Source organism: Acomys minous (genome assembly GCF_964271855.1).
Source record: "Acomys minous genome assembly, chromosome: 1".
NCBI lineage: Eukaryota > Metazoa > Chordata > Mammalia > Rodentia > Muridae > Acomys > Acomys minous.
Window position 1 is genome coordinate 152,016,340 of NC_140483.1, and position 27,117 is coordinate 152,043,456.

At 42.7% G+C, this 27,117-nt stretch overlaps 1 protein-coding gene across 5 annotated transcripts in view; it reads left to right on the forward strand.

The window, feature by feature from the left end:
* The first annotated feature begins 1,592 nt into the window (after positions 1 to 1,592).
* Positions 1,593 to 27,117, forward strand: part of PALM2AKAP2 (PALM2 and AKAP2 fusion) — a 463,139-nt gene continuing 437,614 nt past the window's right edge. The window contains exon 1 of one of the 5 annotated variants that reach the window (XM_084781901.1): positions 1,593 to 1,742. In XM_084781901.1, coding sequence (XP_084638027.1) covers positions 1,738 to 1,742 — 5 coding nt within the window. In that variant the 5' untranslated portion in view covers positions 1,593 to 1,737. The remainder of the gene's footprint in view (positions 1,743 to 27,117) is intronic. The other 4 variants (XM_084781897.1, XM_084781900.1, XM_084781902.1 and 1 more) reach the window with 4 other exon arrangements.

Below are 27,117 nucleotides of genomic sequence, written 5' to 3' on the forward strand. Positions count from 1 at the left end.
AGGGAAAGCAGGAGCCTCCAGAGCAGTTGTCTCAACGCTGCTGTTTTCTTTGTCTTTATGATGGGTGGGGCTCTTTCCAGCCTATAGCCTTCACTTGACTGTGGCTCCTGCTCCCTGCTGCCTGCATCCTCCGTCCTTTCCAGTCTGGCAGAGAAAGGTCGTTGTTCAGCATCTGGCCTAGTGCATCACTCATTTTGTTGTTGTTGTTTATTTATTTTTGAGACAGAGTGTTATCTCACTTTTAGCCCAGGCTAACATTGAAAACTTGTTGTTTTTCCTTCTTTTCCTAGCCAGTTAGTGTTCGGATTACAGAGGTGCATGTCACTATACCAAGGTAGACCTTTTACAGATGAAACTGAGTTCCCAAGAAAATCACTCAAAAGAAAAAAAAAATCAGCTTTTTTTTTTGTTATTCACAGAGTTCTGTAAACACTGCAAATTAACTTGAGATTATCAGACACTGCATGTTCTGATTAAAAAATTATTAGGGGCGTGTGTACATGTCTTGTGTACATCTGTGGGTAAATGGGTGCTACAGGACATGAGGAAGTCAGAGGATGACTTAATGGAATTGCTTCTCTCTTTCCACCTTGATTGAATTCAGGTCTCTAGGCTCGCACAGCAAGCACCTTTACTTACTGATCCATCTCTCTGGCCGTATTTATTTATCTGTTTTTATTTATTTACTGCTTAGTAATAACATTTTCAGCTGTGTGTGTTTCCTGTACAGTGCCTTTCTCCTTTAGCCTGAAGCTCCGCTAGGGCAGGGACTGTTGCCTCTGCCTAGGCTGCAACCTAGCAAGAGATGGACCAGGCAATATTTGGAGACGCTGAAGCTTGCAGTGGGTGAGGGGCCTTTTAGTAGAGAACTCTTTCAGTGGGCATAATCGGAGAATTCATGCCTGGGGACTGCGCACGGAGCGGGGTGCTAATTACCATAGGGTGGGGCTGAGGTAACTTGGAAAATCATGCTCAATGTAACTGTCCAAGAAAATAGACCAGGGACATCTGAAGAATATCTTCTTGGTTGGCAGGAAATTGGAGAATATGGAGTGACTCCGAGAAGGGCGTAGGGTCGCCCAAGTGGAAACACCGCATGAACTTGCCGCATCGCAGCTGGAGTTTCTCTGGTACCTCCTGCAGATGCTGGCCGCGCTAGCACAATGGCGTTTCACAGTCCCAGACAAGCCCTGCTAGGGGCAAGGCTTGCTGTTTTTCAGAGGCCAGAAGCCTCCTGCAACTTCTAGGTGGCGACAGCTGCTACCTTGCAAAGGTCTCCATCATTTCCCTAAGTCCTTTAGGCCGTGCCACCGGTTACCACCGCCCCTCGCCCCCTCCCACGCTTCTCTCGGAGCTCCGCCCGGCGCCGCCGTGGGTCCCAGGGGAGTCGCGGGCGCACCTGGAGCCTTGGGCTCCCGGGGACCAGGGCGCGAGGTGGGCGGCTCGCCCGGCGCACAGCTGGTGGCGAGCTCCCTCTAGGATCCCCTTAAGTGAAAAGGCTCGGTCTAGCGCCCAGCGAATAACGTTGTCCAATTGCTTCCCGTTTTATTCGCAGGCTGGGAGCTGCGAGAGCCGAGCGTTCTCTTGCCAGTGCTCCAGGGGAGGAGGGAGGCGGGCGGGGACCAGGGGACGGCTTGGCTGCTCCACCTCGTGCGTGGCCAGAGTGCCCCGGCCCCTGCAGAGACCAGAAGCGGCTAGAGCTCCACAGCAGCGCGCCGGGCTGCCCGGAGCCCCACGATGGAGTGAGTATCCCCGCGCGCGGTACGCCACTAGCTGCCTCCCTGGGCATGTTGCCATGGTGACCGATCCCACTCATCTCGGTCCAGCCTGGGTGTTTAATTTCAGACCAGGGTGTTCATCTTGCTGTTTCTATAGCAGCCGCTGCGGTGGGGGTATCGATGATAGAGCTCTAGGCTGTAGGAGATTTGTGCCACTGCCTTGGGGTACATGGAGGGGTCATGTTGCTAAGGAGTCAGACCTTTTAAGCTTCTCTGGGTCCCTGCCTCAATCTTGCCCTTTTTTGGGAGTTGGCCGCAATAGCCACTACTTCCAATTCCAACCATGTCAGCATTATTGGGCTGCAGTTAAGAGGTGTGTGTGCGGTGTGTGTGTAGGGGGTGTCACTGCGGATTTGAAGCAAATGTGGTTCAATACGAAGGGTGATGGAAGGATGATGAATTACGGGAGATATGTGCCAGAACTGGCTACCAGAAGCCACCGGAGTACCCCCAAACAAATGATTTGCTCTTGGGGGACATCGAGGGAATGAGACAGAAATGTCCTACCGGCAGTTTCTGGTTCAATGACAACGCTGGGCATCACCCGCATTGCATGGGAGGGTGGGGAAAAGATGGCATGGAGACAAGAGGGGCGGTAACCAGGAAAAGACACAATGAGGGCTCCGGGCGTGGACCCAGACTTAGGTTGCTTGTTTCTCTCTGTCTTTGCGTCTGCACGTTCCTGGTCACTCTCCTAGGCTGATACTGCAGTAAGGTCTCTGCCTGCCACTCTGGGAAAGCCAGCAATTACATCTTTGCTCACTTGGTCACCTTTTCTGTCTGGCTCTCTTCCCACGGATACTCACTGACTGAGGCTGTATGAAATAATATTTCAGGCTGGAGATAATGTCATGTTTTCAGATGCTAGTGGCTCCATGCCAAACCTCAAAACTCTAGATTCAGCTTCCTCCCCGCCCCGCCTCCCCCCCCCCCCCGTAGTTGACTGAGTAGATGCAATCTAATCCTCACCCATTGGAAAAGGAGGAACGAGAAGTTATGTGGCATGTTAGGAGTAAGTTAGGGTTGTAGAAAACAGTCTTGGCTGGCAACAGCCTTTGTTGATTTCCCTCCCCAGTATTTTAATGCATATGTGCCTCAGTTTTCCCAATTGCACAACAGGAAAGATAGACCTTATTAGTTAGTGTTACCAAGAGGGTTAGTATGCTTAATGGGTCTCACCTAGTGGTATGTAAGTATATCTGTTATTTATCATTATTGCTGTAGTTTCCAGCCTTCTTCGTTGGCAGTTCATGGGGTCTCAGCTTGGCAGAAAGCCAGTTTTAAAAAAAAACAATTTTCATAATTTATTTATTTACTAATTTCATGTGTGCATGTGGCACAGCACAGGCACAGATGTCAGAGGATGGCCTGTGAGGGTTGGCTTTCTCCTTTCACTGTGTGGATCCTGGGTCATCAGGTCTGGCAGTGAATGCCTTTACCTGCTATGCTAGCTCTCCAGCCTACAGCTAAGTTATAAAGAAATGCAGTGTTCTAAGGGCAGTGGAGCCAACAGCAGTTCCCATGACAACATTGTAGCGGTGAGGACTCGGGCAAGCTCCTGGCATTCAGTACAGAAACAGGGCAGCTTGGCCTCTGGAGTGCTTCTCTCCCCCCCCCCCCACATTGGTCACATACTTCACTATGGAGTCTGTCCTTTACAAGGGATTGAATGCTGGCCCAGTTGTCTCCTAGTGTAGGGCCAATGGCAGCCTGTTTCTGTTGCGCGGGAGTAGAACAGTGATTTTTCATCCCCACATTAATGTATCTCTCCTAGACTTAGCATCCGGTGGCACAGACCCTCCAGGACTTGCCACTGTTTCCTCCTGGTCTTAGCTATGGCTGGTACTGGGTGTTTGTACCTCATACCTTCTTTCTTCTCCCTCTCCTGCTTCGGGTATATACAATGTCCTGTACAGTCTGGTCAGCCCGACCTTGGCTTTTTCACCTCTTTTGGAAGTCTTCCTTATCTTCCTGAGGACCTGCCTAATGTCCAACTGTCTGGCGGCCTCACTTCTTTCACTTTCTTAATGTAATTAGTTTCCCATGCCTTGCTTTCCTTCACAATACTACATTTTCTGTCCATCCACGGGTCTAAGCAAATTTCTCAAATGTCAAGCCTTGCACTTCTGCCAACCCAATCCCCTGGCCTCATCTCATCCCAGGTTGCCAGGCTGCTTTGAGCGTGAGTGAGGTATAGTCTCAGTTCCCTTCGCTTAGTGTGTCCAACTTACATTTGTGAAAATAAACTCAAAAGAAGGAATGAGTTCAACTGGGCTTTTTCATTAAATCAATGGGAATTTGTTGATATTAACAACAGCAAAACAGTTGTGATTCTCATGGTAGGTGGTTCAAAGTCATATAAGGGGAGAAACTAAACCGGTGAGTGTAGGAACCATAGGGTGCAAGGAGCAATGCATGCTGCGAGGGGAAAAAGGACACAGAGGAAACAGCAGGAAGAGCATGGGGCTTGGATTAGCTGGACATGGAAGCCTCCTTGAGGAACTGATTTTAACGTGAGAGCTAAAGGATGGGTAGAGTTGGCCAAGTGTGACGTGAAAGGAAGAAGTAGCTTGAGCTGGGAACGCAGCGTGTGCTAATGTCCAGCAGCAGGAGTTACCTGGCCAAGCTGGAATAACTGAAGGGAGGGTGGTGTGCCTGGAGCCCTAGAGAATGAGCAGCAGATGGCCCAGGGATAAGGCTGAAGAGTGAGGTATGTGTGAGTGTGTGTGTGTGTGTGTATGTGTGTGTGAGTGAGTGTGAGTTTATGTGAATGTAGTATGTGTGAGTGTGAGTGTGTTTATGTATGTGTGCATGAGTGAGTGAGAGTATATGTGAATGTAGTGTGAGTATGTTTATGTATGTGTTCATGAGTGAGTGTGAGTTTATGTGAATGTTTGTGGTGTGTGCTTGTGTGTGTGTGCACGTGTGTGTCACAGTTTCTCATCTACTGTGATTAAAAAAAAATTACTTTGACCCGAATGACTTTGGGCTTTCTGTCCAAAAGGAGGAAGGGCTGCTGTTGGCATATAGTTTCATCAGGGGATACAATCTATCTCGGCAGGGAAGGCATGAGGTCAGCCTGTCACATTGCATCTGCCATCTAGAAGCCGAGGGAGAACAGCAGTTTGGGCCAGTGCTATAAACCCTCAAACCTGCCCTAGTGATGTAATTTCTTTACCAAGGTTCTGCAATCTAAAGGCTCCATAGCCTTTCCAAATAGTGCCACCACCTGGTCACCAACTGTCCAAACACAGGAGCCTATAGGGGACATTTCACATGCAAACCACACCAGGGAAGGTCACAAAGTACTTCATGAGACTTCTGCGTTCATTCTGAATATCTCAAAGGGTTGCTGAAGACAATAATAAAACACCGATTCTAGAAATTATATAAAAACCCTTAAACTGTTTTTTCTTCTTCTTAAGGCACTTAAAACAGGTGACTTAGAAACTCTCATAGCCAACTATCTGAAAGCTGTGTCTGCCCCAGAGAAGGGGACAATTAGTTTGAAAATATGCTGACTGTGTGGTAGAATTGGATAGCCTTGAATAAGCCAAGGTTGTCAACTAAAACGAAACTACAGTTGACTAAGAAGACTGACTGATTTATTCATGAGCATTATTGGTTTTGGTTCAATAAGAACTTCCTAATTTACATAAGAAAGAGCTCCTTACTACCTAAACAAGCTTAATCACTGAGTTTGGAATTTTCCTGCCTGGAATGTTCTTTTCCAGATATTTAGATCTGTGAAGCTCCACTATGAAAAGCCAGAGACAGGGATGGTGTGGTTTGTGCAGTGCCAGTGCTCGGGTGCAGGGTGGTACATGCCAGGAGTGGCAGGCAGTTCCTTGGCTGTGGTTCTTGGTGGCTTGAGTGTGGGGCGGATGTGTCTGGGAGTACACATGTTAGTACTAGTGCTTACTAATTTGATGCCACTCTTGAAGCTTTTGCCTCACACTTCTCTGGAGCAGTCTACAAAACAGCGTGGGCTCAGAAAGCCCTGAAGAAATAGGTGGGAATTCTTCAAACTGTTGCCATCCCTGCAAACACTGGGGCTCTTGTGATGCTGATCGCGGCCTCAAGGCCTAACTGATGTCCCCCATCCACGCAGACGGTGGCTTGTGAGGCAGGTTGGAAGCACCCGGAGGAGGCCATAGAACAACTAACCTTTGGCAGGGTATTGTGGAAGGAGAGAATCAGGCACTGTCCTACTCTTTCCCACAGGTTGACTGAGAATTCACTGCATAACGCACCTGGCCTTGAACTCACAATTCTCCTGCCTCTTGAGTTCTGTAATCACAAGTGGGCATCCTCACATTTGGCTTAAAGTTGGGTTTTTCAAATGAACAAATCCAGGCTCATCAAGCTATAAGTGTGGTGGGGGACCTACAATCTCAAGTTCAGGATCTGAGTTGATTGATTGATTGATTGATTGATTGATTGATTGATTGATTTATCCCTGCATGCAGCCATCCATTTGTTTTACAAGCCTTTGCTTAGTATTTTCTCTGGCCAGTGCTTTGAGTGGGGAATTAGGATAAATGGTGACAAACTGTCCTTGGCCCTGCCTTCAAGGAGTTCATGGGTTAGGCTGTATGTGATGACAGATGCTGTGTAATGTTGGAAAGTTTTATTCACTAGTCCTGCCTCCTGTGGAATAGTGTGGAATATCCTGTGCTCAGTGCATCATGGGAATTACATATTTCATAATGTGTGGGAGCTCACTGATAGTGCATGTACTTAGCATGCACAAAACCCCAAGAATGACCCCCTACCACCAAAAGACAAATATGTAAATATTTTTAAAGTTAATTTTATGATAATGTATGAATTTAAATAATTAAAATGTCACAGAATTTTGTGGCCCATACATCTCCCTTTTTTATTCTTTCCTTCAAATCTCAGTCCCTAGAAGCTGTTACCATGAGCAGTGGGAAATTGTTGTTTTAAAAATTAAAGTCCCAACCATTCAATTTTACCAATAAAGAATCATGAGCCAGATGCTGGGGTGAAAACCTGCTGACTCAGAGAGGCAGAGAAAACACCCAGCTGACCTTCCTACTCATCTCAAGTCCCAGAGGAAAACCCAAAAAGCTCACTATCTTATCTGACAGCCCAGGAGGAAAAGCCAAAAGAACTAAAAGCCGAAGAGCTTTCTAGCTCAAAGCTCCTCAATCTCTTCCTCTTATCTACAATGTCTTAAATGTCCTTCAACTCAAAGTCCCTCCTACTCTTTAATCCCTGTCTGCTGGCTTCTTGTTCTGTCTCTTTTCCTAGGGTTAATTTTATTAAATCCTGTGTACAGAAAGCTCTTGGATTAAAGGTATGTGCTAGGACTGGCTGAACCACACCACAACCAACCGTTTCCAATAAACAGAAAGTTCTTGGATTAAAAGCGTGTGTTAGGGCTCAACCATGCCAAACAAGAAACAGGATTTTACAGTTCACAATGTTGGGGTTCACAATGGGATCAAATATCCTGCAACATTGAAGATGTCTTCCCAGGTAATTTAGATGCCTACTGAAAAGTCAGAAACATGAGATTTTGTGGATTAATACACCTTTCCATCCACAACATGCATGTATGTTGCTCTGTAGCTTGTGTTTTGTCTTCATGTTACTCTGTGTGCATTTTGATATAGCAACATATCCACATGCACTTCATTTGCATTTATGAACACGTTTGCCTTACTTCAGGAGTGTGGTTAACCTGCCTTTCTTCACTGAAGATGTGCTTTGCTTCCATTTCTTCCTATTATATTCAGGTTTCAGAAGCCCACAGTATTCCCATGGGCTATCTTTGGCTGGTGCTTGGTGTGATCACTCAACTAGTGCTCTGGCCCATTCTTGCCTGCCTGCTGCCATGCGCACCATCATGATGGTCACAGACCCTAGCTTTCTGGATCTGTGATCCCTCAAGTTAAATGCTTTCTTTTATAAGTTTAAAAAAAGAAAACCTCAGGGGCTGAGATTTTGAAGGAAAGAATGGAACAGTGAACATCTTGGATAGTTCAAATATGAATCTGAAAGTTGATTTTTGGAAATGCAGAGTGAGTGAATGAATGTGCACAGTAGAGTTTTTGTGGACTATGATCAAAATCTCTAAAAAGGCTGAACCACTAACCAACATCATATTGCCACATTGACACTGGTGAGTCTTCTGTATCTTGGTGTGGGCAGCAGCTCCCCAGAAGCAGTGTTGCCAGGATCTTTCCTGAGATGCTCCTCTGAGTATTTAGTTGAAAGATTCGTTTTCAAGCAAGACTCAAAGGCAATACATTTATAAGCCATTCCTTCAATGAATCAATGCATTGGATATGTATAAAATTTGAGGATCACAGAACTGTGGAGGTAGCTCAGTTGTCAGAGTCCTTACCTAGCATGCCTGCAGCTGTGTTTGATTCCCAGTATGGCGCAAACGAGGCATGGTGGCACACACCTGTAATCCTAGCACTTTAGAGGTTGAGGCAGGAAGTTAACCAGCTTAAAAGTCATCTTTGGCTGCATAGAGGATTCAAGGCTAACCTGGGCTACACGAGATCCTGTTTAAACCAATTAGAGTCATGTCTTTCCCTCTCACAATTCTTTGTGTTGTTCTCTAATGTTCTGACAAAGTCTGAGGCTAGCCCGAGTATTATTTCTTTGTGGTTGGCTTGTCTCCTACCCTCTCATACTCTTGTAAGCTTTTTATGCCAGTGAAGTTATTTTTAAGCATTGAAAACTTAAAAACTTTAAAACTTCTCTGTGGTATTTGTTAGGTTTTTCTGGAAAATAGTGATTCCTTTGATCTGAAGATTCGTGTTTCCATTTACGTATCCAGGTTTTTTTTTTTTCTTCTTGTACTGGTGTTTGGAGATAGACCCTCACTGTGTAACTCAGGCTGGCCTTGAATTTGTGGTATTGCCCAAACTGGCTTCAAATTCATGATCCTCTCACCTTAGCCTTCTGAGTGTTGGTATTGTAGGTATGTGACATCATTCTTGGTGGTTTCCATTTGTGGAGAGAGGTTCTTCATGCCTTCCAATGTATAAAAATCTGCTTACTCTGTTTTTTTTTTCCTATGTGGACAGCTCAGTGTCACACCTTTGTGGTGGTTTGAAAAGGAATGGCCCCCGTAGACTCACGGGTTCGAGTGCTTGGCTCATAGGGAGCGGCACTATTAGAAGGTGTGGCCTTGTTGGAGTAGGTGTAGCCTTGTTAGAGGAAGTGTGTCACTATGTAGGCTGGCTTTGTAGTCTCCTGTGCTCAAGATATACTGGGTGTGGCACACAGTCCCTTTCTGCTGCCTGCAGGTCAAGATGTAGAACTCTCAGATCTTCCAGCATCATGTCTACCTGCGTGCTGCCATGCTTCCCGCCATGACGATAACGGTCTAAACCTCTCAAACTGTCAGCCAGCCCCAATTAAATGCTTTCCTTTATAAGAGTTGCCATGGTCACATGTCTCTCTATACCAACAAAACCATAACTAAGACAACCTTCCATAACCAGTTCTTTGCCTGATTCACCCCTAAGGCTTTATTACACTGAGATGTCTATGGATAACAGACACTATCTCTTTGTAAGGCAGCATCTGTTTGTTGTTATTCTGACGTAGTTTTTGTATTTGTAGTGATTTTGTTACTTTCATTTTTTTTCTTGACTCATTTGGCACTTTTTTTTCTTATTTGAAGATTTATTTATTATGTATTTATGTGTGTGTGGATGTGTATACATGTGATGTATAAGTGTGCTCTTGAGTGTGTGCCCAGAAGCCAAAAGAGAGCATCAAATGTCACTTTCCATCTATTCCTTTGAGGCAGGATCTCTCCTTAAACCTGGGCTTGCATTTTTTAAAGCTAGACTAAACGCCAGCAGGCTCCACCAGTCCTCCTGTTTTCACCTTCCTCAGAGCGGGCATGAAAGGCATTTGTGGGGACCCTTGGCTTGTTCCATGAGTGCTAGGACCCCAATTTCCATTCTCACAAATGAGGAGTGAAAGCTTTTAACCACTGAGCTGTCTTTCTGGCCTCCTGCAGTTGCTGTTTTTAAAAGGCCCATAGTCTTTTGCACTCTTGGAGAATAATTCATTTCTTACGCTCTGTTCTGAAACCCCCTCATCTGCTCCTTGCTTGCAAATATTTTCCTTTAAGAAAGAATAAGTGTGCGTGAAGCGCATAAGCGCCGCCGCCGAGCTCTTTGCACTTACTACTTACAAATGGAGCCGTTTTTCTAGCAAGTAAGAAATGGAGACAGCCATTTTGGGAGGATAGGAACTAGATCAGATATTTTGTCTCATTTTACCATGTCTTTTTGTTATAAAACAAACCAAGCAAAACCTCGTAACGAGTGAGCAGATGACTTGGATCACATATTCTGGCTGGCTCCTGAGCTGTGTTTGCATGCAGGAAAGGTAGGTGTTTGGTTCCTATTTATTATCACTTCTTTGCTTTCAGTCAGCACCTGAAATGGTGGTTTCTCTCTCTGCTGTGATAAAATGCCTGATAGAGGCAGCTTAAGGACAGAAAAGTTTATTTTGGCTCAAACCTGAAGGCACTCCGACTCCGGCAGGAGGGGCATGGCCTCGGGGTTGCGAGGCGACAGACCACACTTCATTCACTAGAGAAGAGGTGAAGGCCAGTACTCCGCTCACTTTGTCCTTTTTTATTCAATTTCAGACCTATCTTAGTTATCTATCGCTGTGAAGAGACACCATGACCACGGCAATTCTTATAAAGGAAAACGTTTTACTAGGGCTGGCTGACAGTTCAGAGAGTTAGTTTATTATCATCATGGCAGGAAGCAGGACAGCACGCAGGCAGACAGGGTACTGGAGAGGTAGCTGAGACTTCTACATCTGGATCGGCGGCAGCAGGAAGAGAGAGGGAGCCACTAGGCCTGGCTTGAGCATCTGAAACCTCAAAGCCACCCCCAATGATGCACTTCCTCCAGCAAGGCCACACCCTCTCCTATAAGGCCACACCCCCAATGATGCCACTCCCTCTGAGTATATGGAGGGCCCTTTTTTTCCCTCTCAAACTAGCACAGGATCCTGCTAGTCCACCACATTCAGTGTGGGTTTTTCATCCTCAGTTAAACGTTTCTTGACACATCCTCATAGACATACATGGAGGCGTGTTTCCGTTGTGATTCTCAGTCCCATTGAATGGGCAGTGGAGATCAAACACCACACTCTCTGTGAAGTGAAGTAGGGAAAGTCAGCCACCAGGGCAGTTGTGATTCCTTTGGTTTCTGCATCCCTTGTCTCCAGATGTTTCATCTGTGTTAAGCTTTAAATTTTCAGTTCCAAGCCGGGTGTGGTGGCGCACGCCTTTAATTCCAGCACTCGGGAGGCAGAGGCAGGAGGATCACTGTGAGTTCAAGGCCAGCCTGGTCTACAAAAGGGAGTCCAGTATAGACAGGACTGTTACCCAGAGAAACCCTGTCTCGAAAAACTTAAAAATAGGTTTTCAGTTCCTTTGATACAAAGATAGTTGGCTCACGCAGCCCCTCTGGCAGCTCTGTCCTTGTCTCTCCGCTGTGAAGCCAGCCACTCCACACAGATTACTTTCCTCCTTTGCCATGTCCCTCCTCACTATCCCCCGAGCTCTCTGTTTACTGGGAGGGACGTTTGAAAGCCCTTGGGGGGTCTTTAGAAAAACATGTCACCCTTTAGATTTGTTCATTGGATAAACAAACATTTCCTTCTTTTGGCAGATAATTTCATAGTCTGTAATTTCGGAATCTTGTCTCTTTACTCATTTCACGGGAGATGCAACTTTTTAATTTTCCACTCTTTAGTTCTGCAAGTTCCTGGGAGATACCGAGAGAAATTGTCCTTTCCATGTTTTTGAGGGAATGTGTCATGAATCTTGCATTCCTACATAATATTTGGAGTTATTAAATGCTGTTTTTACTGGCCAATTCACTGCTATTATATATCTATATCTATATGTTTATGAAAAAATAGTTCAGAAGTGAAATGGCAAGTTCTTTGCAATAGAAGACTCTGAAAAGAATGTGTGTGTTATATAGTAGCCACCTCACACTTCAAGGCTATGCTCTGCCCTACACATACAGCATGGCACCCTATGTGTTTGACCTCTGTACATTTGGCCACCTTGCTCTTGAGTCTATCAGTGGAAGACGCTAGCAGGGGAATCACAGCAGAAGAAGAGTGAGGCGGAAGTCTATATTGCGGGGAGATGGGCGGGCTCATGCTGCTTTCTAGTCTCCAGCCTCCTAACAGTTCCTGCGGATCATCATCTCTCTGTACTCCCCTGGGGCTGGGTGTGGTCACAGCTACCCCACCACTTGCCTATCTCCTGGCTATTTCCCTGTTCCCATGGGGTTCTCTGCCTTTGCTTTTGTAAACAGGCTCTTTCTGAAGCTTGCCTTAATCTCCCAGTGTGAGGAGCCCATCTAGTTCTGGTCGGGGCCCTCAGCAAGACGGTATGAAACACAGATGATTTGCTGCCTTCCAGGAATATAGTTCACACTATAGGGTGGGGTTGGCCAGGGTTGTTTGTGTGCATGCATTCTGATTGCTGGATTTCCAGGTGACAAAACAGGACGGAAGCCTTGAGCACTGTTGTGAGCAAACTCACAGCCCGTAAGAAGCTCCAGTTCGAGAAAATTCTAAGACACTCTTTGGCTTCCTGTTGAAATGAGCATCTTTCTTAGGACTTATGATAAAAGTTGAGCTCGTTTGATTCCTCAGAGGAAAACTGCTTTCAGTTATGACAAGGCTCAGACTCTTATTTTATTTGAAGAGATACTTCATTTCCTTATAGGAAGGAACCTTCCTTGTTACAATCTGTTTACACAAGTGCACCTTCATAGTGTTTGACCTACTGTTTAAACAAATATAAACTCCCTAGGTATGGTGTATAAATGAATGCTCTGTAATTTCATACTAAGTCAGTTATCTTCTTTAATCTTCTTTTTCAATTTATTATTATTTTTTTGAGATAAGGTTTTGCTTTGTAGCCCAGGTTAGCCTCAAACTTGAAATTCTCTGTCTCCAGGGTGGTATGACTGTGTGTGTCATTATGCCTAGATTTATTTTGTTTAATCCTTTTTTCCAAAGATACTCTAAAACACAAAACACAGTCTGATCAAGAGGTATTTTCACAAGTTCTGAATAAAGGGGCTATAAACTAAGCGTATCTTTTAAAAATCTATCTTCTTACAGTATTTTCTACTTGGGAAGCAAGCTATTCAGACTGACTCTCCTATTTTCAGACCGTCCACTTCTCTGTTGTGTTTATCATCCCTTCAGCCCGTCACTACTAAATATCTATTGTATACTAAGCACTGTACTGGTACCCTCGATACAAACAAAAAGAAGATACCATCCCTGGCTCCACACTCCAAGGAGGAACAAACACCAATGGTTAAGCAATCATAATAAAATGTTACACATTCCGCCAAGGCAGAGAAAGAGGGATGCGATACCGCAGGAGCTCATGGGGCCCAGGGAAGGCCAGGGATGCTGAGAGGCTGAGATATTTCAAGGCAAGCTCTTGCTTAGCCCCTAAGATTAATTTAGCATAAAGCCTCTTTGCTTAATATCTATGTGAGTCATCCTAAATGGGCTAATCTTGTTTATAAACAAGTATTTCAGCCAACATTAAACAGAGTTTGAAAAATGAACTTAATCTTCCACTATTATTTTTGCTTATACTGAGGCCTGCTCCATGATCCCTCTCACAGTAGGAGGTGGAGAACGCCTGCTCCCTTGATGAACCGGAAACTCAATTTTTTCAGATGACAGTGAAAACTGGAATCACTAAAAACAAAGGGGAAAAGAAGGAAAGGAAAGAAAATAGAGCAGAAAAATAGAGGTGGGGAATTTCTGGGCACTACGAGAAGCTTGGTAGGTATGTAATTTGTTTTTGAGATCACATCAAAAGCCTCCGATGGTGTATCTGTGTGTGTATGTGTGTGTGTGTGTGTGTACGTGTGTGATATGCACATATGTGGGGGAATACATGTATATGTACATACATGGAGGCCGTTGCTCAGAGTCAGATGTCATCTTGGAAGGCTGTCAACTTCCATTGAGTTGGCGTAGAGCATGTCATTAGACTAGACCGGCTAGCGAGCCCCATGTATTTTCTTGTCTGCTTCTTAATATCAATACAAGTATGGGTCATCATGCCTGGCATCTTTTACATAGACTCTGAGGACCAAACTGAGGTCCTTGTGTTTGCAAAGCAAGGACTTTATTGACTGGGTCGCCCCACCAGGCCCCTAAACCTCTGAAGTTTTGAAAGCATCAAAGCTGTCAGACTGTTGCTATGATCTCTTCAGAGAAGCACTATGAGCTTGGTCTGGGAACAATTTGAAAATCTCCATACTCGAATACAGAGCTTACTCCTTCTCTTCCAGAGTCAAGCAGAGCAGGTAACATTAATGGCCTCAGCTGTCCCTGTGGGCTCCCATGGGGTTCTGACTGAAGCTTGGCTCAGACAGCCCCACACCTTGCATTTTCTTCTTGTTTTTCTTCCTTCTCGTGTGCTGGCCAGAGCCCTGCTCTCCTTCCTCTGGTGCTTTGGAGCTCTCCACTGTTCCTCCACAGCTGCACACGGCTGACCTCCATGGCTGCCTCAAATAGCACGGCCTTTCTTTCTCTCTCTTAAGCTCCCAGCTCTGAATTTGTAATAAACGTCTCTGTAAAGCAAACAAAAGTTAATGACAAGGAGAGTAAGATCTTAGTCCTCAAGACAGCACCTTTATCAGTACATTGTACACACAGCCACCAGCGACCATGTTAAAAGGGGGAATTGTGGCTGTGGGGGCCTGGGCCTGGGGCTAGCTGCTGCCTTGGCCTAGTGCTGCTCACAGTGTGGAGACATAGTGAGGGCTGCTCATGCGAGCGCTCCACCAATGAGCTACAGCCACATCCCCACAGTAGACACCCCCACCCCAGGACTGTGTACTGAACCCTGAGCTTTAGTCATGCAGGCTACCACTGAACCACATCCCCAGCATGAGGCTATTAGTGCAGGAAGTGGAGGATCTTGCCATTTTCTTAAATTCCCCAGATAAGCTTCCAAGCAGGGGTTTTTTTCACTGATGCATTAGAGTTCAGAGATTCGCATGTGGAACAAGCAAACATACAAAACAAAACTCGGCTCTTCCTTTTGATGTAACTGCACAGTGCCACACAAGTGAGTCGAATAAATACTTGTTTGTTTCGAATGTCAGAGCCGTACAGGGTGTGTGTGTTCGAACTGTTTCCAAAGTCGATAACTTTTACCTTTTAAAATATGGATATGAAAAATGTTGTGGGCATGACTTAAAAAAAAATCTAGACCTTTATTTTCCTTGGCCAGTTCTTTGATATTTAAAAAAAATAATGGGTGACTCTAATCATTTCTGATGTCATGTCTCTACAAGGCAGTAGTGTCCTGGTGTAGATGTCAAGTGAGGATCGTACGAATGTGTTCTGCAGGTGTGTTGCTCGTGTTAGGAGCAAGAGGCTCTGATACTCTGCTCTAACTTAGGTTGAGACCTTCAAGGATACTTGTATTAAATGCAAATGAAGCAGACTCTCTCCTAGAGGGTAATTCAAACACATTACAGCTTTGAGTAGTTTTTTCAACTCTGTGTTCATGTGTGTGCTCACATGTGTACATGCATGTGGTGTGTGTGTATGTGTGTGTGTGTGTGTGTGTGTGTGTGTGTGTGTGTGTGTGAATGTGGACACCAGGGGTGACAGCTGGTATCTTTCTCAGTCCCTTCTCTATTTTATTTTATTTTTGAATCACAGCCTCTCAGTAAACCTGAAGTTCACTGGTTGGCAAGGGAGGCTGGTCAGCAGGCCCCACAGGTCCTCCTGTCTCAAATTCTCCAGCGCGGGGATTACAGGTGCACATGGCCCCATCTGCCTTTCCATGTGTGTGCCAGGGATTTGATCTCATGCTTATGGCACAAGCCTTCTCTTCCTGGCCATTCCCCACACCAAGCTGCTTTGTTAAAAGGAAACTTCTGGAAAAGTTTAAGCCGAAAGGCCACACAATCTAACTTGTGGACAAAGGAGGATGCTGGCACCACTAGGAGGCAGCTCGATCCTGCAGTGAGATTTGGTGGTAGTTGGGCCAAAACTATGGTAGTAGGGATGGTAAGGAGTGATTAGATGTGTTCTCTGAGTCGAGGATTCAAAACTGGTTCCACAGAGACGGGATGGCGTTGCTAACACACCGCTGTTGGTAAAAGAAAGTTGTGTCCTCATCTCTTCAAATTACTCTCACAAACCTTGGAGTCTAATTGCCAGACACTTGATTTTAGGAGCTAACTGGCCCCCTCCAATGCTGTTCAAGCTATGTGATGCTGACCTAGAGCAGAGTCGATAAACACCCGTGTCTCTATTCAGGTTACATTGTCTTGTGGCTGGAAGCTCGGGCACCACAAAATGACTTCTCTGTAAAATAGCTGATGGTGAGTGGAAGGAAAGCTCAGGGGCCTCCAGACCAGCCTCTTTGTGGCCCACTGCCCACACATTTTTCAACACTCTCAGACAGATTCAGCTACAGGAGAAAAACCAGGCATTTGTCATTTGCAATTCATGACTCATCCCTGCTTTACCCATTGGCTGAGGTCTTTCATATGCGCTGTAAAGTATTATGATAGATTTCTTTTTTCCTTCTCCTTACCTCTTTCTTTCTTTCTTTCTTTCTTTCTTTCTTTCTTTAAAAAGGAGAATGCTCATATTTTCTAAATCATTGCATCTGTGGGCTCAGAAGAAACGGCTCATTGCATGTGAAAAGTTAGCCAGTTGCTAAGCATTGTGTGTGTGTGTGTGTGTGTGTGTGTGTGTGTGTGTAGTATGTGTGTATGTGTGTGGTGTGAGTGTGTATGTGTGTATGTATGTGTATGTGTGTGATTAACTGAGGGTCTTGGAATGAATCAGAGAAACCAAGGAGGAAGGAATGGGCAGGAAGAGAGAGACAGAGAAAGAGGGAGAGGGATGTTGACCCATTAGGCGAGTTACTACAGCCAATGAGATTTTAGGGGACTGTGTCCTCAGAGAAGTGGGGGAGGGAGGCTGAGGACTGACAGTTTGGAGTTGCTGATGAGCAGAACTAATTCTGGATGCAGAGCTCAGTCTGTTCACCATCAGCTTTCTGTGGGTCTCAGGAAGTCAGGAGATAAGTAACACTATCTGGCAACCAGGAGGTGGCAGTAGAGGGCACAGCAGAGGGTCAGACTTGGAATGTGATAAACTACTGATCTCTGTCCTGGTTAGTTTTGTGACACAAGCTAATGTCATCTGAGAGAAGGGGACTTTCAGTTGAAAAAAATGTCTTCATAAGATTGAGCTGTAGGCAAACCTGTGGGGCATTTTCTTAAAAGTGACTGATGGGTTAGGGCCCAGGCCATTGTAGGTGGTGCTGCCTCTGGGCTCATGGTCTTGAGAAATAGAAGCATAAAGAAAGCAGACTGAGCAAGCCAGGGACAATCCCGTGAGCATCACCCCTTTAATGGCCTCAGATCTTCACCTGCTTGAGTCCCTGCCCTGACTTCCTTCAATCATAGACTAAGATGTAGAAGTGTAAGCTAAGCAGACTCTTTCCTCCTCAGATTGCCTTGATCTTGGTGTTTGATCACAGCAACAGTAACCCTAACTAAGACAAAAATTGGTACCAGGAGTGGGGTTTTGCTGTGATGCACCTACCCGATCGTGTTGTTTTGGGGAAGATTGTGTAAGGACTTTGGAACTTGGGGCTAGAGAAGTCATGAGTCATTGAGACCTCAGTGGGCTGCTCTGTAAGATCTTGGAAGATAAAAGAGTATCAAGTGCATTGCAGAAGATGGAGACCTGGCTTGTGCAGTTCCAGAGGGATGCAAAGACTCTACCACTCCATCTGTGAGAAGAATCTGTGGTGTCTGGTCAACTGGAGCTGAAGAACTGGCTGTGATTCACAAAGAGACCAGAACCACTAAAGTAAAACCTTTGGTTTGCTGGGACAATGGGCACAGGCCAGCTGGGGCTGAAGAATCAACTGTGATTAAGAGAGAGAGAGAGAGAGAGAGAGAGAGAGAGAGAGAGAGAGAGAGAGAGAGAGAGTCCAGCATCACTGAGGTAAATCTTCTGGGAAGTGTTTACTCAGGGCAGCACACAAGCTTTGTTCCAGAGGTGGCTAAAGTTGTACTTCATGCTGGCAGCTGAACTGGGCAATATGGTTCCTGGTTTTGAAGGCATGAAGGGGTCATGGAGAGCAGCTGAGGCTTGGCATTGTGAAGAGAGTTCAGGAGAGGCCATTGATAAAAGTGCAGCCCAGTTGCAACAGCGGACTCAGCGTTTTGGAGATGCCAGTGCCATGGGATGACCATCAAGATCATCAGCAGCAGTGGGGTGCAGCCAGCCTAAGCTTAGAGGACAAGTTGTGTGTGATGTGAAGAGTGGAGCTGGAGAAGTGACATAAGCCCTTTAGAGAAGTTCAGCGGATTTTGAGTCCAGACACCAGACATTGAATTATTTATACTGTTGGAGTTTGGTTTTACTTTGTTCAGGTTGTGACTGTGCCCTAGTTCTTCCTTTTTAGGAGTAAGAAAGTACTTGGATTATTTATTATTTTATGGGAGCCCACAGTTGAGAGATTTTGAACTTTTAAAGAGTTTTTGGAGTTTCAAAAAATACTTTGGATTTTAAAATAAAGTTTAGATATTTTAAGAGGCTTTGAACTTTTGTTGGAATGTTTTAAAGATGGTGGGACTTTTAAACCTTGAAATATTTTACAGTGTAATGTTCATATTTATGCGTGATCTTGGGGATGACTAAGAAATGAAAGATTCTAGCTTAACAGTGATGTGTTTATATGTTGTGCTGCTTAGGTTCTATGTCAACTTGACACAAGCTAAAGTCATTTGAGAAGAGGAAACATCAATTGAGAAATGCTTCCATAAGGTGGGGATGTAGGCAAGCCTGTAGGGCATTTTCTTACTTAATGATTGATGGGGGAGGAACCATCCCACTGTGGGTGGTGCCATCTCTGGGGTGGTAGTCCTGGATCTCTAAGAAAGCAGGCAGAGCAAGTCACGAGGAGCAAGCCACCACTCTTTTATGGCCTCTGCATCAACTCCTGCCTCCAGGTTCCTGCCCTGGCTTCTTTTAATGATAGACCAAGATGTGGAATTGTAAAACAAATTCCCCAAGTTGCTTTGTTTGTAGTGTTTCATCACAGTAGTAGTAACCCTAAGACAAGTTTATAGAGTGATTTTGGGGGTGGTGATGGCAGGTTCTGTGTGGCAGTAGAAGAGGGATCATGTAGGCTTTGATCTTTTTAACCCGACTTTATTTGAGGTTCTTTAATGCCTCTATCTCCTTTCCAACTTACTGACCTGAGGTAGGGGAGAAAGAAAGTTTGTAGGGACAGAGGATATAGACTTATTTAGACATAGTTCCTTGAGGGTGATTCCAGCAGTCCAAACAGCAAACAGCAACAGCAAGCTTGAAGCATTTTCCTGGAGTGTTTCTCTCTAGGAGCATCTTGAAGTGTAGCCAAGTGATTCGAAGCCAAGTGAAGCAATGCGAGTCAATTTCTCTCTGTTTGTGGGCTCCTATTTATACTCTCTCAGAGTCCACACAAGGATGTTTTCCAGCTGCCAAAAACCATGCCCCCCGCCACAAGGCAGTTTCCAGATGACAAAGATCATGCACCCTCTCATGAGTTTGTTTCAGTGCTGGATAAGGCATTTCTACATCCCACACATTCATACAACATAACTAACTTTTTAGATAAACTGAATTTCCATTACATGTCCCCTTTTTTGTTTTAAAAATTGCTTTCTATTTAACACTAATAATCTTTATAATAAGAATAATTATGAGAACTATTAGATAAGAATAACATGTACAGTGTAAATGAGCTATTTATGTACAATAATTAAACTATAGTTAAGATAACCTTACATTTCTATCAATATACAATAAGTGAGTTGCATATGTTAAATACATTAAAGTAAGAGTTGAACAAAATAACCTTAAATTTCTATCACTATACAATAACCCATACCAAGAAAATATTTTAGATTAATAGATTTTACCATTCATCATCATTAGATAAGAGAGAAAAATAAGAGAAAAAGAATGAGGGGAGAAAGAAAGATTCTAACCTTTACTTTATAACCACTAACAACTTATAACCAACCCCTGATAGATGACAACAAACAACCATAACACATCAAATGACCAAAACCACCCACCCCCATCTCTTGGGAATGGGAGTGTCATGTTCTTAAAATTACTTCTTTCTGTCTGGGGGCAAAGATATCTTTCAGGTACACTATGAAAATTGGAATATTGGCCAAGTCCTTGGAAGCTGGCTGCATTTTTTTTTTTCTGTCTAAACTCTGTGTGGTCGATTATTTGGGGCTAATCTTTTTGAAGTTGATTAGCATGAAATTCTTGAGAAAATAGTAACTGAGGCAGTCTGTTAGAACTGTTAGTCTGTTAGGCTGCCTCACCTAGGCTACTTGTTTTGTCTTTCTTGTTACATTGTATTTTGCTCTGAAAAAAAAAAATAATATAGATACATGTGTGTGTGTTTGTGTGTGTGTGTGTGTGTGTGTGTGTGTGTTTGTGTTGTATAAAAGATGCACAAATCAGTTACAGATAATTTCTGCTATATGTTTGAGTGAAAGGCACCCACCAACCCTATAAGTCCATTTGCAGGGTAATATAAGTACCCATCCATGCTAGATGAAGGAATGGAATGTCATGAGGACCAATAAAGTAGCCAATAAGAGTCACTTGCTATGTGAAGACATTCATGTCTCAGCTAGTAGGCGGTCTTCCTTGGTTAGATCTAATCTTTATAGGTTTTGTTGGTAAGCACATATTTTCGTTCCCTGTAGATATATAAGTATAACCACATCCTCAACTCAAAAGTATTGCAAGTTTCCAGGCAATGTAAATACATCATTGTTCTGAAGAACAAGACCTAGTTCTTCAGTTTTTTTCTATAACTCAGTGTCTCTCAGGGGTTGTTGTTCCTTTTTCACTAACATTAAGAAAGGTTAGAGTTAACAAAACATTATTTAGTCTGTCCCTGGGGATCTTTACTCTTCCTTTTTGTTTAATAAGCATCTCCTTTAAGGTATGATTAGCTCTTTCTACAATTACTTGTCCTGTTGGATTGTGTGGTATACAAATAACATGTTTTATATTATAATATGCAAAGAATTGCTTCATCTTACTGGATACATATGTGGGAGCATTATCAGTCTTAATTTGTGCAGGTATCCCCATAATTGCTATTATTTCCAATAAATGTGTAATTACAAAATCAGAACTTAAAGCAGTTGCCACTGAAACCCTGAGTATCTGTCAAAGGTATGATGTACATACCTTTGTTTTTCAAATTCTGCAAAATAAAATACATTCATCTGACTGATTTCTTTCTTTCTTTTTTCTTTTTTGAGCCCTTATGGTTAAGTCCAACAGGCAATGGAGCTTGATTATACAGAGAACATGTAGGACATTATTATTATTATTATTATTATTATTATTATTTCTTTGGCTTGTTGCTAAGTGATAGAGAATTTTTTGAAACTTTACTGTTAATAAGATGGTTTTTTTAAATGAAAATTTGAGGCTTCTAATACATTCCATATTAATAATCTCTCAATCTCCTCATTTCCCTGTGCCAGTGGATCTGGATAACCTGTATGAGAGGTGAATGTCAGTAATATATAATGGATAGTTTCAATTTCTGATGACCTGTTGCAATTGCATAAATAACAAAGTTAATTCTGAGTTATCAAGAGTAAATATAGCAGTTTCTGTATGCAAAGCAACCCTTTCTGCATATTGAGAGGCAATAATTATATATATTTTTTGTTTGTTTTTTTGAGACAGAGTTTCTCTGTGTAGCCTTGGCTGGCCTGGACGCAATTTGTAGACCAGACTGGCCTCAAACTCACATTGATCCTCCTGCCTCTGCCTTTCAAGTGCTGGGATTAAAGGTGTGTACCACCACACCCGGCTGAGAGTCAATAATTATATTAAGAAATTCAGAAAAATCTAGCCGGGCGTGGTAGCGCACACCTTTAATCCCAGCACTTGGGAGGCAGAGGCAGGTGGATTGCTGTGAGTTCGAGGCTATCCTGGTCTACAGAGCAAGTCCAGGACAGCCAAAGCTATACAGAGAGACCCTGTCTCAAAAAAATTTTTAAGAAATTCAGAAAAATCTAATAATACCATAAGAATTGCATGCAATTCTCATTTTTGAACTGAGATATATGGGTTTTTGATCACCCTGATTATTTTGTTTTACTTATAACCTGTCATTCCCATCTTGTTTGCGTCAGTATAGATTGTTGGTGCCTCTGGAGTTGGTGTTCCCTTTATAATACATGGAAGAATATAATTAGTTCTTTTTATAAACTGTATATATTTACTTTTTCGATATTTGTTATTAATTTCTCCCAAGTTACCACATGCTCTTTGCCAATCTTCACGGATTACCCACAATGACAGAGTCTCAGCATTAGTAAGAAGCACTATAGTTTCAGCCAGGTCTGTTCCTGACAGCTGACTCAGTCTTATTCTACCTTTCATAATTAATTCAGAAATCTTTTCTATGTATGTCTTCAATTTTTTACTTTGTTTATATTCTAGAAAAATCCATTCCATAATACTGTCTTCCATTTGCATAATGAGCCCAATGGGAGAATGAGTTGAAGAAAAAAATAATAATCAAAATACAATCAAGTTCAGGATCAATTCGATCCACATATACATCTTGTAATATTTGTTCTACCAGAGTTAACTCTTTTTCTGCCTCAGCTGTTAGACATCTTGGACCATTTAAATCTGAATCGCCTTGTGATATTTGAAACAAAGTACTTAACTCATAAGTACTTAACCCAGTTGTAGGCCTCAGCCAGATAATATCACCCATTAAAATTTGAAAACCATTTAAAGGTCTCTATGGATCTGTACCTTTTGTGGTCAAATTTTTGTTAACTTATTTTATAACCCAAATAGCTAATTGAATCCTCCTTTTTATATTTTTTTTCTGGAGCAATCTGTAAACCCCCAGCATGGTAGAATTATTTGTGTTTCCTTAAACATGTTCTCTAAAGTATCTGTGTCAGAATCAGCCAATAAAATACCATCCATGTCATGATAAATAGTAGTTTGAGGAAATTGCCTGTGAACTATTTCTAACAGTTGCTGCACAAAATATTGACATAAAGTTGGACTATTTAACATCCCCCATGGAAGTGCCTTTCAATGGTATCTCTTAATTGAACCACTATTGTTCAGAGTAGGACAGAGAAAGAAAACCTTTCCCTATCCTGCTCATGCAAGAGTATTGTGAAAAAACAATCTTTCAAGTCAATTATTATTATAGGCCATGATTTAAGTAATAAAGAAGGTAAAGGAATTCCAGGCAGTAAAAAGTATCTATTGGTTGAATTACTCTATTCACTGCTCTTAAATCTATTATCATCCTCCATTCTCCTGATTTCTTTTTCTTTTTCTTTCTTTCTTTCTTTCTTTCTTTCTTTCTTTCTTTCTCTCTTTCTTTCTTTTTTTTTTTTTTTTACAACAAACACAGGGGAATTCCATGGGCTCGTAGACTCCTCTATATGGTGAGCTGCCAGCTGCTCTTGTACCAGTTGTTGAAGTGACTGCAACTTTTCCTTTGTTATGGGCCACTGCTCTTGCCACACAGATCTGTTTGATATCCATTAGGGGTAGGGCTGCTGGTATTTCAGCAGTGGTCTCCCTTATAAAATTGGAAACTCAATCTCTGTGATGTCCTGTGTTTTAATAATGTGCAAGTTTGAGATTGGTCTTGATTATACATATCAGTACCTTCCTCAGGAGCAGCTACTACTTCACCCCGAATTTTGTCATTGGCTGTCTCTGGGATTGAAGGAATATTGAGTACCCCATTGTTGTAAAAAAAAAAAAAAAGATCCCTTTCCCATAAATTTGTGGATTTATCAGCCACATAGGGTCTCAGTTTCCCTGTTTGTCCTTCTGGTCCCACACACTTAATCCGCTGTATGCTTTGTCTTATTTGAGATAATTTACCAATTCCTATAAACTGTGTATAAACCTTTTGAAGTGGCCAGTCTGGATTCCAAGGCTTTTGAGAAAGGATACTGGCATTGGCTCATGTATCTACCCAGCCTTTTATTTCAACACCATTCTTCTGTACTATTAATTTGGGTCTTTGATCCTTAACCACTATTTGCCAGAATGCACATTTTCCAGGACTCCCAAACGCCCCTGTTAATTCTACTGGAGTGGCTTTGCCCTTGATGTAAGGAAACAGGAACAGCTGAACAATTCTATCCCCTGCATTAATTTGCATTTTTACATATGCCATCACTTTAATTTCTTCTTTGCTATTCCCATCTATAATCCCTGGATGCACAATAAATCCTTGAGAAGTTAAACCACTTCTTCCCAAGATTATCCCTACTTTTCTTGAAGACCATAAACACCAATGGTTATTTTGTAACAGTGAACTTCTGAGAATAGTGTAAGAGATTTATTTGTGGCCAGATCCAAAGCCTCACTGTCTTCAGTAGCATGCATAAGATCTGCAATGCTTAGTTTTGGTTTTCCTGTCTGGTTGTTACCAGGAGACCAAAGGAAGACAGCATGTATTGTTTGCTGCTGGGCCTTGAGCTGACAGCAGTCCCTGCAACGCATTCATTTTCTGATGCAAGAGGTTACCTAGTATGTCCCTCATGGACCTGCAATCCCTAGTCCAATGTTTTCCCTTCCCACAGCAACTACAAAACCTTGGAAGGCTTGACACACCATTGCAGCAAGAAACTGCTTGTTCTCTTCGACAGTACCATATTCCCCAGAGTCAGCGTACCTGCATGTTTGAGCTCTGAAGATTTTAACCTTACAATTTCTTTGGAAATGGTCAAATTCACTGCAATTAAGCCATCAGGTATTTTGATATCTGAGACCTCTAGCTGTGGCTTGTCCAGTGGCATTGGCATGATGCTCCAGAGAGCCAATATTGGTGTGTCTCTTCTCCATTGGTTTATTGGGCCTACTCATGCTTTTAATGGTCTAATTACTCTCTGACGTTCACTATCTGTGTTTTCAAAAGCCAAGGTCTGTGTCAACACCTGTGTGTCATCAGGGTCTGATATGGCTCTATTTACAGCTGAAGTCAATCTCTCTAAGAAGTCTGTGAAGGCTTCTCCAGAGCCTTGTATTATCTTAGTAAATGAAGTAAATCTTTTCTCAGGCTCCTCATATCCAAAGCTCTTAAAGCTGCAACCTGACATTGTTCTATCATGATAGTGTCAGACTGAATTTGTTCCTGTAGGTCAGCATAATGGTCTTCACCAAGCAGTTGATCTTTAACAACATTTATCCCCTTTGCTATGTTTCATTGTTCTATTTTTGTGGTTTTGTCTCTCCACCACGACATCCATCGTAATTGCTGACCAGCTTCTAGCACAGCTGACAAAAATCCCTTTCAATCTTAAGGAATAATTCTATTTTGCACAGCCCAGTTGCTTAATATTTGCTAAAGGAATGGTAGTACATTTCATAAGAAACAACAGACTCCTTAAAATGCTTTAAGTCTAGCATTTCTATTTGACGCCGTCATCTCATCATAATCATAACCACCGTCATTAGCAGGTATATGCTGTAAAATATTGGCAACGCTAATGGTACCTGTGTAGTCCCAGGCAGCCCCTTTTGTGGCATACTTGGCTCAGTATTAACCCTTTTGCCCTGTACAGTCTCTTGCTGTGAAGCCACGCAAAGCAATCTCTCTCTGTTTGTGGGCTCTTATTTATACCCTCTCAGAGTCTACACTAGGATGTTTTCCAGCTGGCAAAAACCATGCTCCACACACACACACAAGGCAGTTTCCAGATGACAAAGATCATACACTGTCTCACGAGTTTGTTTTCAGTGATGGATAAAGCCTTTCCACATCCCACACTTGGGACCAAAACAAACAAGCAAACAAACAAACCACATTCACATAACACAACCGAGCTTTTAAAGAAACCAGACTTCCACTACAGGATCATGAAGGGCCCAAGGTATTTTGGATTAATCCATAGGTAAATGAAATGCTATTGCTAAGAGAGGGAACTATGCCTTTGGGCAGAGAGAATCAGTCAGGGCTTAGAATATGAAAGTTTGAGTCACTTAATGGACAGTCAAATACAAACGGTCCAGGAGGGCCTTAGTTGTATAAGTGATGTTCAAGAAGATTAAGGAATTAAAATAGGAAGTCTACAGTCCAGGGCAATAGATGAGGTCATTTTGGTATTCAGTGTAGATGACATAGAGACAGAGATGAGATTCAAACTGATTAATACATTTTCTAATCTTTTCTATTTAATAATTCTGATCTTTATCCACATGCCCATTCCCATAAAAGAGACTTCCCTAAATATCTTCTTGAAAATGTACATGGCATATGTATTAATAACATATTTATATCTCAAGAGAATTAAGAATAATGGAGTTAGCACAGTTACTGTGCATTCAGAATGCTTAGTGCATCAGAAATAGAAGAGATTATGTACAAAAAATCTATAGTAACTATAATGTAAAAGGGCAAGCAGTCTCTTCAGAGACAAGACTAGGGTAATATTTTCCACATCATGACTTCATTTCAACACAGAAATTAAAATTTCAGGCAAACAGTAAAATAAGAAGACTAGGAAAGCATTCTGTGAGGAACAAGCATAGTGGTACAGGCTTTTAACCCCAGCAGTCAGGGAGGTAGAGGCAGGCAGATCAATGTAAGTTCAAGGCTAGCCTGGTCTACGAAGAGAGTTCCAGAACATCCAGGGCTACGCAGAGAAACCCTGTCTTTAAAAAGAAAGACAAACAAAAACCAACCAACCAACCAACCAAACAAACAAACAAAGAATTCTGTGAGATTTGGTAGGAAGAAATAACAGTGTCATTATTGGATGAAGCAGCCAAGTGTCTAAGTATTTAGCATTTCTATATATATGATAAATATACAAAAACTGATTCAACTCAGATGTTCCCACAGTATGCACAAAAGGAAATTACCGTGTAATATAAAAATACAATTTCAATAGTAACAAAAGTAGAAGGGATTGTAGACAAATGTGGAAAACCTTATGTAACAAAAAATTAGTAAGCTTTAAAGGTTAGTGTTTAATTCTATGTATCTCTGTGGAAAATTGCTTGTAAGAATGGACAGGGAAAAGGTTTTCCCAGTGGGTGAGACATTAATCAAAAAGGTGTTGATATTTGATCTGACTCAGCACTCTGTCCACCTCTAAACACATGTTTGATAGCCTAATTATAGCAAAACTATGCTATAATGGGGTCTTCACTAATTATGGTAAAACTATGCTATAAT